The 14,187-nt window shown below is 38.3% G+C and overlaps 1 protein-coding gene across 1 annotated transcript in view; it reads left to right on the top strand.

The window, feature by feature from the left end:
- The window catches only part of LRRC28 (leucine rich repeat containing 28), a 375,800-nt gene that overhangs the window by 69,051 nt on the left and 292,562 nt on the right, over positions 1 to 14,187 (top strand). The window contains exon 2 of the mRNA XM_007959947.2: positions 9,676 to 9,716. Within this exon, the coding sequence (XP_007958138.1) occupies positions 9,676 to 9,716 (41 nt within the window). The remainder of the gene's footprint in view (positions 1 to 9,675; positions 9,717 to 14,187) is intronic.

Below are 14,187 nucleotides of genomic sequence, written 5' to 3'. Positions count from 1 at the left end.
GGTAGCATAGTGCTTAAGGCACTTGACTGCTAACCAGAAGGCTGGCGGTTCAAACCCACCAGCCACTCCTCGGAAGGAAGGTTGGGCAATCCTACCTCCGTAGTGATACTGCCTCGGAAACCCAAGGAGGGGTCGCTATGAGTCAGGGCTGACTCGATGGCAAATAACAACAACAACAACATTGTTATACAAATACCAGGCTGTTTTGGTTACTATACCTGTATAGTATGTCTTAAGATCAGGAAGTGTGAGTCTTCATACTTTGTTCTTCTCTTTCAACATTGTTTTAGCTATTTAGGGCCTCTTGTCATTGCATATAAAGTTGCAGATTGGTTTTTCTGTTTCTCTAAAGCAGGCTTTTGGAATTTTGATCAGGATTGTGTTGAATATATAGATCATTTTGGGAAGCAGTGACATCTTAACAACATTAAGTCTTCCAGTCCATGGATATTGAATATCTTTCTGTTTATTTAAATCTTCTTTAATCTCTTTCAGCAGCATTTTATAGTTTTCATTGTATAAGTCTTTCATATCCCTGGTTAAATTTATTCCTAGTTATTTTATTAACCTAGATTCTATTGTAAAGAAAGTATTTCCCTTTCAGATTTCTCATTGCTGGTGTACAGAAACTCAGTTGATTTTTGTTTTGTTGACCTTGTACCCTGCAACTGTGCTAAATTCCTCTATTAGCTCTAGAAGGTTTTTGGGATATTCTATATATAGGATTCTATCTTCTACAAATAGAAGTAAATTTACTAGTTCTTTTCCAATCTGGATACCTTTTCTTTCTTTCTTTTTTCTTATTTCTCAGACTAGGACTTCTAATACAATATTGAATAAAAGCTCATTACATTTTTGATGGGAAAGATGTCAGTAACAACTAGCAAAGCATGTATAATCTGTTAGTGGTACTATCAGGTATTACATAGCCCTTGTTAGGAGTGGCTTTCTCTTTAGCAAGAGGAGGTTGGTGGGCTGGTGATACACTCAAACACATTTTCCAGGGCTCCTGGGTGGCACAAATTATTGGCTCTTGGCTGCTAATCTAAAAGTTGACAATTTAAACCCAGCCTGTGGCACCATAGAAGAAAAGGTCTGACAGTCTGCTTCCATAAAAGATTATAGCTAAGAAAACCTTATGGAGTAGTTGTACTTGGTAACAGATAGGATTGTCATGCACCAGAATCGACCTGATAGCAACAAGTTTGATTTTTGGTGACGTGTTATCAGAAGGGGAAACATTGTGGTGGCTCTCTTTTTCTGATCCCAGCAGCCTATGAAGGTTTCTGATTCCTCCATTGAGAAATACTGCTCTATAATTTACATGAAAAGGGAGAGAAAAACTGAAGGAGCAATGCTTATGTTGCTTGTAGGAAAAGATATCTGTCACAGTTGTTCCCATGTAGACACATGGTATTAACTCATGCTGTGTACTTGCTCAAAAGCAGTAAGTCTAAATTATTGATCTGGTAGCATAGTGCCTAAAGCACTTGACTGCTAACCCAGAAGGCAGACCGTTCAAACCCACCAGCCAGTCCTCAGAAGGAAGGTTGGGCAATCTACCTCCGTAGTGATAGTGCTTCGGAAACCCAAGGAGGGGTCACTGTGAGTCAGGGCAAACTCAACTGCACATAACAACAACAAACAACAGAGGGTATTGTTGTAGTTTATGAAGTGTTTTCTTTCTTTCAGTACCAAATCATCATTAACTTTTTATAACTGGTATGAATTTATCTGCGTGTAATTTTTCACTTCTTTGAAACAACTATGTTGTTAGAGACCAGGGTAGACAATGTTATACTGAACCCCAGAATACTAGTGGCTTATGTAATATATATATATTTTTTAACCCAGTTGCTGTTAAGTTGATGCCAACTCAGGGTAACCTCACATGTATCAGAATAGAATTATTTGTTCCATAGTGTTTTCATTGCCTGATTTTTTGTAAGTAGATCACCAGGCCTTTCTTCGAAGCTGCTTCTGGGTGGACTCAAACCTCCAGCCTTCTAGTTGTCAGCCAGGCACATTAACTGTCGCTGCTGGAAAACGTGTTTGAGAGTATCATGTTAACTAGGGACTCACCTAGTAGCTTAAAACAACACAATTTTATTTCTTGCTCACACTGCACAACTGTTTGATCTGTTGAGGACTCTGCCCAAGGGTCCCCCCTAGAGATGAGGGTTGACAGAGCTTGCACCACCTGTCTGGAAGAGGTGAGGTCTTTTGTACTCAAGCTTTTCAAGGCTTCTACTTTGACTTAATTTCATTGAACAAAGTGAGGCACTGGCCATGCTCAACTTGGAGAAGTGTAGTCCTCCTAGGTGCTCAGAGGAGGAGGAGCAGCAGCAGCAGCAGCAAGAGGAGGAGGAAGGGAAGGTTGGGGGAGGAGATGGAGATGGAAGTAGAGAGGTGCCTAGCATCACTGAACTTGTTATTTGCAAAATATTTGAAGAATTTGCTACTGGAAACACAACCTTAAAATGTTCCCATTTAAGAGAGTGGGAAAGTTTTCTTAGAAAGGGTGAAATATAGGGTTGGCAGACAATAATAGTTCTACAAGTGTATTTGTATGTTCTGTAAGAATTCCCAGGTGTATAGTAGAGCTGACAAGGGACAAGGTTGTAGTCACTTCTTGGCCACAGCCAGCCACCCAGAGGGAGCAAGTAGTTGAACCTGTGGGCTTGGGACCATAGTTGCAGGGAACATCAAACTCAGTTGGCATAGCATACTACACAAAACAGTATTCCACCTCCTACTCTGGTGAGTAGCAACTGGGATCTTAGAAGCTTGCAAGCAGCCATCTAGATGCAACGATGGGTCTCTCCTCATCCAGAGCAGAGAAGAATGAAGAAAACCAAAGATTCATGGAACCGGTTAGTCCGAATGACTGGTACACCATGCAATCCTCAGCCTACACAACTGTAAGACCAGAAGAACTAGATGGTGCCCGGCTACCACTGTCAACCACTCAGAGGGAGATCTATGTAGGAGATCCTTGATAGAGAGGGAGAACAATGTGGAACAAAATTCAAAATCATTTTGGGGGAAGGGAAAGGGGGGCCCGGTTTGCTGGTCAGACAGAGCCTGGTGGAACCAACTGAGACTATGGCCCCTAGCTGCCTTTCAGGTCTAGAATTGAACCCATACCTGTGGCTTCCAGCCAGGCAAGAGACAGGCATATGAGTTGAACATTTACCCGAGGTTGATATGCTCCTTGGAGAGAACAATCATGGGAGAAAAAAAAGGGCTGTTTATGCACAGGGAGACAGCTCAAGGGGCAGGAGTGCATGGAGGGATAGACACAGGGAGGAGGTAGCTATCGGGAGAAAGTGGGAGGGGAGCTGTTGCATTCTAGTAAATTGTAGTCAATGTCATGAGGCAAAGTGTATGTGAACTGCTGTATGGAAGGTGAGTTTGCTCTGTAGACTTTAACCCAAATCACAATTTGAAAAAAAAAGAAGAATAGTTGGCAGTTTAAAACAAAAAGATAAGATGAAGCATTGTTCTTTCAAAATTTGAGGTATATTTTATACTACTTGTGTTTGCTGAAGTTTACTTTTGCATTATTTGTAACAAAAAAAATTTGTTTAGCTAAATGATAATGTCAATTTTAATGTAGAAACTGAATTTAGAAAAACAATTTTCAAGTAATTTAGTAGGTATTTTTACTCAAGAAATCTGAGTACAGGTTATATATTTGTTAAAGCTTTTGTGTGTCAAAATTGTGAGAAAAAAATGACAATGATAAGTTGAGAAGCATGTTACAGATTATTGCTTATATCTATTATGATTTAAAATTTTAGAAAATAAACATAAGTGTGTGGATCAAAATGAGCAATTTGTATCTGTGTAACATCTATAATGTAGCCCTAGAGCTCAGTTCTTTAAGAGTAACAAAAATTTTGACACTGATTTAGTATAATGAAAGGAGCTCTGGTGGTGTAGTGCCTGAGGCATCTGACTGCTAACCAGAAGGATGGTGGTTCAAACCGACCAGCCACTCTGCAGAAGAGTGAGCAATCTATTTCTGTAAAGATTTACTGCCTCAAGAAATTCAAAGAGGGTCACTGTGAGTCGGAATTGACTCGATGGCGGTAAGTTTGTTTTTTTTTTTTTGTTTAGTAGAATGAGGTAGTTGTCCAGTCTCTTACTCCCTGTACTTAACCTACATTGTTGTTGTTAGTTGGCAATGAGTCAATTCTGACTCATGAGGACCACATATGTAGAAGTATCAAAATTAAAATGTACAGTGTTTCCCTCATTACTTATCTGCATTGCTAAAAATGTAGTAATTGAAAAGCAGAGAATGACTTATTGTAGCACACCAGCAGATGTCAGCAGAGCCTATGCAATGGGCTGCTTAATTGCCTGACTTTTGACAGATATTGTGTGTTTGTCTTTTTTTTTTTTTTAAAGAACATTCTAATGAACTGCAATTTTCTCAAGGTCTGTGCTTATTTTTAAATAAAAACACTGCACTTATTTATTGATAAAGACACAATGATGCACTATTTGCAGCAGAAACATTATTCAGTGCTTAATTGTGTATATAGCCATAGCTCAAAAGAACTAGCTATTTTGTCATTGAAAGATTCTAATAGTATTCCGACTGAGCCAAGTAGGCATCTGGAAAGAGTGACCACAAGCCTTGCTAGTTAGCCAGTTACGATATTGATACTGTCCCAGCATATGAAACTACATAAGGGTCTAATTACATTTCTTTTGTAGACAAGTCTTTCCTTTTTCAGAGGAACAGCTATTATTAAGCCTCTTGTTTATTCCCCCTGCCAGAGTTTTTTTGTACTTTTTATGTACACCCCTAAATGAAAGTGTTTATTTCCCTTTGTAAGGAGAAGTATCAATACTAGGAAAAGAATCATTCAGGTCTAAGAGTAACATCTGAGAAAGATTACTCACCTTGTTGTAGAGGCTGGCAAGTCTTAAGTCTGTAGATCAAAAGTGAAGCTGAAAGCTTCCCTGACTCACGCAGGTGCAGGAGCTGATGAACTCAAGATTGACAGACAGGCTGCTGGCTGCTGAGTCTGATGAGTCCAAGATCAGCAGATCATTGGCTCGCACCATGTCCTGTCTTATCATGGGGAATAACTACATCCAGCTGCCAAACCACTCCAAACCATGGCCCAGCCAGGTTGGCATACAACCTTAACCATTACATAGGGTAAACTGGATATTAATAACTGAAAATCAGGAACAGCTTTTTAGAAGAAATTAGGTTTGATTTGAGTCCTGAAAAACATAGAATTTATTAACTGATTGTGGGGGGGGGGGGTTAGTTCCGGTTAACTTTCTAGGCATGTTGTTGTTGCTATGTGCTGTGGAGTCGGTTCTAACTCACAGTGACTCTTGCTTGGGTTTCTGAGGCAGTATCATGATGGAAGTAGATTACCCAACCTTCCTTCTGAGGAGTGGCTGGTGGGTTTGAACTGCCAGCCTTCTGGTTAGCAGTCAAGTGCCTTAGGCATTATGCTCCATATGAAAAGAGCCAGGTATAGTAGTTAAAAAAAACTGAGGTAGTTTTGGCTTGTGAGTGTAGCCATAAACAAAGGCAAAGCTTCACTTGTGTACACAGAATGGAATGACCTTTTTATAAGATTATGTAGATCACACTTGAGCCATTGTGCACCACATAGTCTTTGTGGATGATACATACTGCAGTTCTTCTATGGTTGTATATAGTTATTTGCATGGCCCCTGGTCTATGTGAGTAGTACAAAGACAGATTGGCTTACTTTTAGTCACTGTACCTTGCGGTATGGGGGAAATCAACTTGTTAGCGAGTCTTCAACAATTTTCTCAGTGGTTTTTTTTTTTTTTTTTTGCCTCCTCTTGTTCTGGTATTCTAATCAGGTGTATGTTGTTTCTTTTCATGTCATCCCATGTAACTCTTAGGTTTTCTTCATGTCTCTTAAACTTTGTTCTGATTTTTCCTCATATAGGCTGGTGTCAAAGGATTTGTCTTCTAGCTGGGAAATGTGTTCTTCAGCCAATTCTTGTCTACTCTTTTGTCCTTCCACTGTGTTATCTATCCCTGTAACTTTAGTGTTCATCTTCTGGATTTCTAATTGCTGTTTTTGTATGAGTTCTAAATATGTATGTATCTTGTTACTTTTCTTGTTACTTTGCTCTTGAATGATTTCCCTGAATTGTTTCAGGGTACTGTCTGTCTTCTCCTTGCTTCTGTTTATGGTTTTCTTGAGTTTTTGGAGAGTCCTATATATGTGTCTTCTGAATTCCTTATCAGATAGTTCTGTTGCTTGTTCTTCCTTTGGAAGATATCCAAATTCTTTAGCTTGGGCATTAGTTTCTACTATTTTGTCCTGTTTTTTTGTTTGATTTGAAGTTTTCTGTTGTTTTCTAGAGAATTTGAAGTAGTTGTCTTTATTAGTTAGTTATGTACTGATTGTTTCACTCTGGTTTTCTGTTTTACTATATCTGGAAGTGTGGAGCAGGTGTACTCCTTTGTTTATTAACTCAGCTGGACTGGATCACTCTCCAGCTTTCTCTATTTTGGTGGAATCACTGGTGGGGGGATTTGAGTGCAGGTCTCTGTTCCTCATGAAGAGGATTTGGAGTTGGGATGAGCAGGTGTTGTCTGCCATCTGTTGTTGATCCTGTGGTGCAGGAACTACTGGTGTTACTTGTCTCTTGGGTAAGGTGTTCAGTGTAGTAGCTACGGTTGACTAGTGGAGGATTAAAATATTCCTTCTATTGGATGAGGCAGGGGAAAAAAGGGGGGTGGTGAAGTTCCAGAAGTGAACCCTAGGATAGAAAGGCGGAGGCTGTTTTCTGTGCTTAGTGCGAGATAATTCAGTCAGTGATGCAGTCCTGGGAAGGACAGCCTCCTTGGCCCCTGGCTCTGTCTGAGGCCATCTGCCGAGGATGGCATGCAGTCGTCAATCAAAGCCCCACGGTTCAGACCTGATAGTTGTCCCAAAGGACAAAGGGCCATACTCTTCCATGCAGATCCACAAGTTGCAAAATCCTAGGTCCCAGATCCTCTTTGTGCTATAAAGGGTTGCTAAGAGTTGGATCTGAGCCCACTGCCATGTATTGGCTTTGGGGTTCTGTTTACTCAGTTTCTTTTCTCTTTCCTTTACTTTCTTTCAGACTCTGGGGAAGTTTAAGCTAAGGGAGTTCTTTTCCGTTTCCAGTACAATCTTCATCCCTACTCAAAGCCCCAGCTCACCTTGAAAAACTACTGAAGTGGCTATTCTGAGTCTTTAAAGCCTGTGGGTTCCAGTGATGTGATTTTTTTTTCCCTTCCTCCTTGATGTCTTTTATATTTATAATGACTTCTCTTTGGCTTCACTGGCTGGGTGGTTTTCTTTATTTTTCCCAGTCTCTTAACTTACTACCTTTTGCTGCCTTCACTGGATCTAATATTTCATCTTCTTGTTAGCTGCTCGTAACTCCAATATCATTATTTGCATCTGCTTTACCTAGTTGGAGGAGCTCTGGTGGTATAGTGCCTCAGGCATTTAACTGCTAACCAGCAGGCTGGCAGTTCAAACCTACCAGCCACTCCTTGGAAGGAAGATTGGGCAATCTACTTCCATAGAGATACCGCCTCGGAAACCCAAGGAGGGGTCGCTATGAGTCGAATCGACTAGACGGCAGTGAATTTGGGTTTTTTTGGTTTTACCAAATTTTTCAAAATCCCTGTTGGTAGAGGGACTGAGCATGCAGACTGTCAATATGACACCATCTTCCCAGAATCCACTTTTACTCAGTCTAGATGTGGATGGAGCTTTGGTAGTGTAGCGGTACAAGCATTTGGCAGCTAACCAAAAAGTTTCCAACACACTAGCTGAGGCAGTCTGTTTCGGTAAAGATTTACAGTTTTGGAAACCGTATGGGGCAGTTCTACTCTGCCTTGTAGGGTTGCTATGGATGGGAATTGACTTGATGGCAGTTTATTTGGTTTTGTTTTGTTTTTCCTTTTGGTAAATACAGGTAGAAAACCTTGCCAGAGAAGTGCTTTCTCCTGAATAAATCCTTTCATTAATGAGAGGGATAAAAGGATACATGAGCATTTTCTACAAGGTGGAAATGTGAGGGCAAACACATTATGTTTCAGGTTAATTTGCAAACTTTTCAACATGGTATATGGTCTTTGTAATGTAAAATGAATCAGCATGAACTGGCCTCAGCAGAAGCTCTGCTCTAGTTTCTGAACATGGAAGGTAATTCCCAACAGGGAGGAAAAAAAAAATTAATGCATGCAGTTGTCTACAAGTTCAAGTTTTGAATATCCAGATAACTAGTTTATTGTCTATATTCATAAGAACCCTCTGAGGGGTGAAAGTTTGCTGTATATCTCAATCTTGACTAAACTTTTTATTAATTATTGAATGATTACTTATATAGGATAAAATTTTAAAACGTTTTATTCTTTGAAATGATTTAGTGGTTCAATGTAATCTATAATTTTGCCTGTATTTTTAAAAATCTTTAGATGTATATTAATAGGCTCATGGTATATAATACTAAATTTTTGTACCCAAATGCTCAAACGTCTATCTTTAGTAGTCAGTGAAATACATATATATATTTGAAATAATGTTCTTTCCCTCATATCTTGTAGTAGATCTTGCCCTATGTCAATTTAACAATGCAATTTCAACACTACCAAAGAATTACAAAGGTCTACAATATCGGGGCCGACTCGACGGCACATAACAACAAAACAACAACAACAACAATATGTTGTGGTTAATAATTTCTTTAAGTAGTAAGTTGACAATACATGCTGTGTGGCTAGAGTTGAAGCAATAGTCATTTGATAGTATACTTCAGTGGTCCTTCAAGGCAGTCCCCAGACTAGCAGCATCATTACTATCTGGAAGTTTATTACAAATGCAGACTGTTGGACTCCACCCCAGACCTGAATTAGAAGCTCTGGTGGTGAGGCCCAGGGACTAATCCTTTGTATGGTCAAGCTTGAGAACCATTGGAGTACCAGCTTAGCTTCCTACATAGCATCTGTATTTGAATATAGATTTGTGGTTCTCTGTATTATTACCCAGGAGGTCTGGTGGTATAATGCCTAAGGCATTTGTCTGCTAACTGGAAGGCTCATGTGATTGAGAAGCAGCTGTTTCTTTGTGAGATAGAAAAGCCAGTTGCAAGTGCTTGTGTTAAAGTGAAGGCAGTTGTTCACCAGAGAATAGCAGTTTTATGGAGGAAATTTTATGTCATAATGATATTATAAAATTGGGGGACTTTATGATAGTCTTTTGCAAATATTAATGGTACAATCTTCTACACTTAGGGGTGGGTTCTACCTCATGGAATGGTCAACCTTAGAAGCTATATGATACTAACATTCATTTCCAACATGGAATTGATTAGTTTCGTTTTCTGGATTAGATAAAAGAGTTAAGAAAATTTTTATTTGTTCCATGACCATGGAATATGAGGTTTCCAGTTTCTCTCAGGAACATTGATTGTAAATGTTCATATTTATAAATTTAAATTGTAGTATATATTCTGTGCTACAGATCTGGGTCTGTACTGAGACCTGCTGCTTTATCGTATTCAAATTGTTTTCTTAAAATTTATACCCCACATAGGATAGTACTCTGCGTTTATGTTAATCAGAAATGTTTATAAGTATTAAAAATAAAATTTAATTCTGAGTTTTTTTATTTTCAGCCTGAAAATCTTGCTCAGAAGCTTCCAAACCTTGTGGAACTGTGAGTCTATTTATTAAAAATTTTAAAAGCAAGAATCATAATGATTTTAAGTTACTTGAAATAATAGAATATGCCATTCAAGTGTATTATTATTTTTTGGTATCATGATCATGGTGTTTATGTAGGTCGACCTCTGGTTCAGCTAAACCTAATGGTATTTCAGAGTATTTTACCATTTAAATTTGTGGTTTAAATATCTTACCTTGATGTAGTGTAGATGGTGAAAGATAACGTTTTCTCTGGGCACAGTGTCTTTGTCACAGAATCCTTTACTACTATCACTCCTGCTACTACTAATACATGTGATACTTGATACAAACAGTAAGACAGTATAAAAGATTTAAAATACAAATGAAAATCTCCTTGTATGCATCCTCCATATTTTATTTGTTTTAGTTTTTCTTAAGCTAAATAATGTATTTACTTTTTTTTTAATATATCAACTTAAAATATCTGTTGATTAATTTACCACTTAGGAAGATAATAAATTTAGATATCTTATATTTCCCTTTTTTTCTTAGCTGCTTCTTTAGTTTGTAGAAAGAAGAATTTGTGTTTCTATTTCTTGTTCTCTTTGTTATTTGGCATAGATTTCAGGAGGTAAAGGAAAGCTAACTTTATACCTCTATCTTTAGGCTGAAAGCCTCTGTCACTTCTTTTTTTCCGTGATCTTTTATTTTGAAAAATATCAAACCAGTAGAAAAATTGAAAGCATAATACAGTAACACTCTTATACCCTACACCTAAATTTATCAATTGTTAACATTTTTGTCAAATTTCTTTTCTCTCTTTTTCTCTTCTACCTGCTTTCTCATGTGTGTGTACATTTTTCCCCCCTCAATCATTTGAAAGTAAATTGCAGATATTATGATAGTTTGCCCTTAAATACTTAGCTTGTATCTCCTAAGAATAAGGCCATTCTTGCTCATAATTATAATATCATGATCATATCCAGGAGAATGAATACTGGTTCCATAATATCATCTAATATGTAGTTCATTATCATCTAATATGCAGTCCATATTGACATTGTCTCAATTTTCTAAAAAACCTCTTTGTAAATGTCTGAATTTATCTGTTTCCTCTTTTTTTTAAAAAAAATTTTAGTGATGAAAGTATACATAACAACAGATATGCCATCTCAGCCATTCCTACATGTACAATTCAGTAACATTGATTACATTCTTCAAGTTGTGCAACCATTCACACTATCCTTTTCCAAATCATTTTTCCACAACCAACATAGCTTCAGTGCTTCCTAAAAACTCCCTCTTTCTCCCTCCCTACTGCCTCTCGTAATCACCAATAATCTTTGTTATGATTTTGTCTCTCTAGAACCACTTCTGGTACCAAATGTGTTGGACTGGGTTCTCTAGAGAAACAAAAACCAGCAAAGCTTATATATATATATATATATATATATATATATATATAAAGAGAGAGAGAGAAATTATCTTAGGAAAATGGCTCACAAACGTATAGAAGCTAGCAAGTCCAAAGTCCCTGGAGGAAATGTTAGGCTGGAGGCAGCCTTAGCTTCTACAACCGCAGGGGACTGAGAAGCTCAAGGCTGGCAGGCAGTACATGGGCTGTTGACTCCAACGAAAGATGAATCCAATATCTCCAGGCCTAACGGTGGGCTGCTCACTCACAGAAAGTTGTGGTGTAGGCAGCACACCAGAGTCCCAATACACAGAAGAATGTCTCTCTTCCCGGGATGTCCCTGGATATCCTGGAAGCAGGCCACACCCCTAGCGAAACTCCCCTTGGGCAGATTGGCCACTCAGAATACAGTTATCTGATCCCATCATGGGAACAACCACACAGAACTGGGGTTCAGCCAAGTTGACACACAGCTCCAACTATCACACTATACATTTGCTTATTTCATTTAAGTGAAATCATACAATATTTGTCTTTTTGCAACTGACTTATTTCACTCAGTATGATGTTTTCAGGGTTCATCCATGTTGTAACATGCATCAGTACTTTGTTTCTCTTTATGGCTGAGTAGTATTCTATTGTGTGTGTATACAATATTTTATTTATCCATTCATCTACTGATGGACATTTCAGTTGTTTCCACATGAAAGTGCTGCAGTGAACATGGGTGTACAAATTTCTGTTTACATTCCTGCCTTCAATTCTTCTGGGTATATACCTAGTATTGGGATTTAGGATCATATGATAGTTCTGTGTTTAACTTTTTGAGGAACCACCAAACTGTTTTCCACAGTAGTGGTGCCATTTTATATTCCCACCAGCAGTGGATGAGGGTTCCAGTTTCTCCACAACCTCACCAACACCTGTTGTTTTTCATTTTTTTTGATCATTGTCATTATAGTAATGGTGATGTGGTATCTTGTAGTTTTGATTTGCCTCTCCCTAACAGCTATTCAAACCCACCAGCCACTCCTTGGAAGGAAGGTTGGGCAGTCTACTTCTGTAGTGATACTGCCTCAGAAACCCAAGGAGGGGTTGCTATGAGTCGGGTTCGACTTGACAGCAGTGATTTTTTTTTTTTTTTTTTTTCAGTTTAATGGTTAATGAAAGGAGCTCTCTGGTGGCACAGTGGTTGAAACATTGAACTGCTAACCCAAAAGTCAGCTGAACCTCCTAGCTGCTGCATGGGAGAAAGATGAGGCAGTCTGCTTCTGTAAAGATTTACAGGCTTGGAAACCCTGTGAGGCAGTTCTGCTTTGTCCTTTAGGGCTGCTATAAGAAGGTTTTGGTTTAATGGCTAGTGATATGGAGTATCTATCTAATGTGTTTGTTGATCATTTGAATATCTTCTTTGGTGAAATGTCTGTTCATACCCTCTCCTTTTTTGTGTGTGTGAGTTATTGGGTTGATTGTTTCTACTTGTTTAGATTAATTTTAAACATTTTTTGCTTTATCAATTTTTGCTTTGATTTTCTTTATATATTGTTAGGTGCTGTTGAGTTGGCTTCCTCTGTACAGTAGAATGAAACACTGCCTGGTCCTGTACCATCCTCATAGTCCTTGCTGTGGTTGAGCCCATTGTTGCAGCCACTGTGTCAGTCCACCTTGTTGGGGTCTTCCCCTCTTTTGCTAACTCTGAACTTTACAGGCATGATATCCTTCTCTAGGGATTGGTCCTTTTTGACATCATGACCAAATTAAGTGAGATGAAGTCTGGCAATGTTTACTTCTAAGGAACATTCTGGTTGTACTTCTTCTAAGACAGATTTATTTGTTCTTTTGGCAGTCTGTGGTATTTTCAGTATTCTTCATCAACACCACAATTCATAGGCATCGATTCTTCTTTGATCTTCCTTATTTATTGTCCAGTTTCACATGCATATAAGGCAATTGAAAATGCCATGGCTTGAGTCTGATGCACCTTAGTCTTCAAAGTGACATCTTTGCTCTTTAACACTTTAAAGAGATCTTTTGTAAGATTTGCCCAGAACAATATGGTCTGATTTTTTGACTGCTGTTTTCATGAGCATTCAATATGGATCCAAATAAAATGAAATCCTTGACAGCTTCAATCTTTTCTTCATTTATCATAGTATTGTTTATTGGAACATCTGCATATCAAAGATTGTTATTGAGTCTTTCTTCAGTCCTGATCCCACATTCTTTATATAGTCCAGCTTCTGAGATTATTTGCTCAGCATACAGATTGAATAAGTGTGGTGAAAGGATACAACCCTGACACATACCTTTCCTGAGTTTAAACCATGCACTATCCCCTTGTTCTGTTGGAATGACTGCCTCTTAATCTATGTATAGGTTTCTCATGAGCACAATTAAGTGCTCTGGAATTCCCATTCTTTGCAATGTTATTCATAATTTATTATGATCCACACAGTCAAATGCCTTTGCATAGTCAATAAAGCACTGCTAAATATCTTTTTGTTATTCTTTGCTTTCAGCCAAGATCCATGTGACATCAGCAGTAGTATCTGTTATTTGGCATTCTCTTCTGAATCTGACTTGAATTTCTGGCAATTTCCTGTCAATATACTACTGCAAGTATTTAAAAATTATTTTTAGCAAATTTTTCTTGCATGTGATATTAATGATATGGTTTGATAATTTCTGCATTCTATTAGATTACGTTTCTTTGGAATGGACACAAATACGAATCTCTTCTAGTCAGTTGACCAGGTAGCTATCTTCACAATTTCTTGGCATATACAAGTAAGTGCCTCAAGCACTACATCTGTTTGTTAAAACATCTCAGTAGGTGTGGTTTAGTTAATTACCTGGTATGGCTTTTCTAGCCATAAGTCTTTGTAAACTCTGTGGTGGAATTTGCTGTGAGCAACTGAGGAGCTCCTGATTGTAAAAGTTACCCATCTGGGGTATTTCTTTTCCTTTTTTTTTTTTTAAATTGTGATTTGGGTGAAGGTTTACAGAGCAAATTCACTTTCCATACAGCGGTACACATATACTTTGTCTCATGACATTGACCACAGTTTACCACAATGCAACAGCTCCC

The sequence above is a fragment of the Orycteropus afer genome, unplaced genomic scaffold (assembly GCF_000298275.1).
Source record: "Orycteropus afer afer isolate SDZICR_OR568_19922 unplaced genomic scaffold, OryAfe1.0 scaffold00019, whole genome shotgun sequence".
In the NCBI taxonomy this organism is placed as follows: domain Eukaryota; kingdom Metazoa; phylum Chordata; class Mammalia; order Tubulidentata; family Orycteropodidae; genus Orycteropus; species Orycteropus afer.
This window is presented reverse-complemented; position numbering and strand designations above follow the sequence as displayed.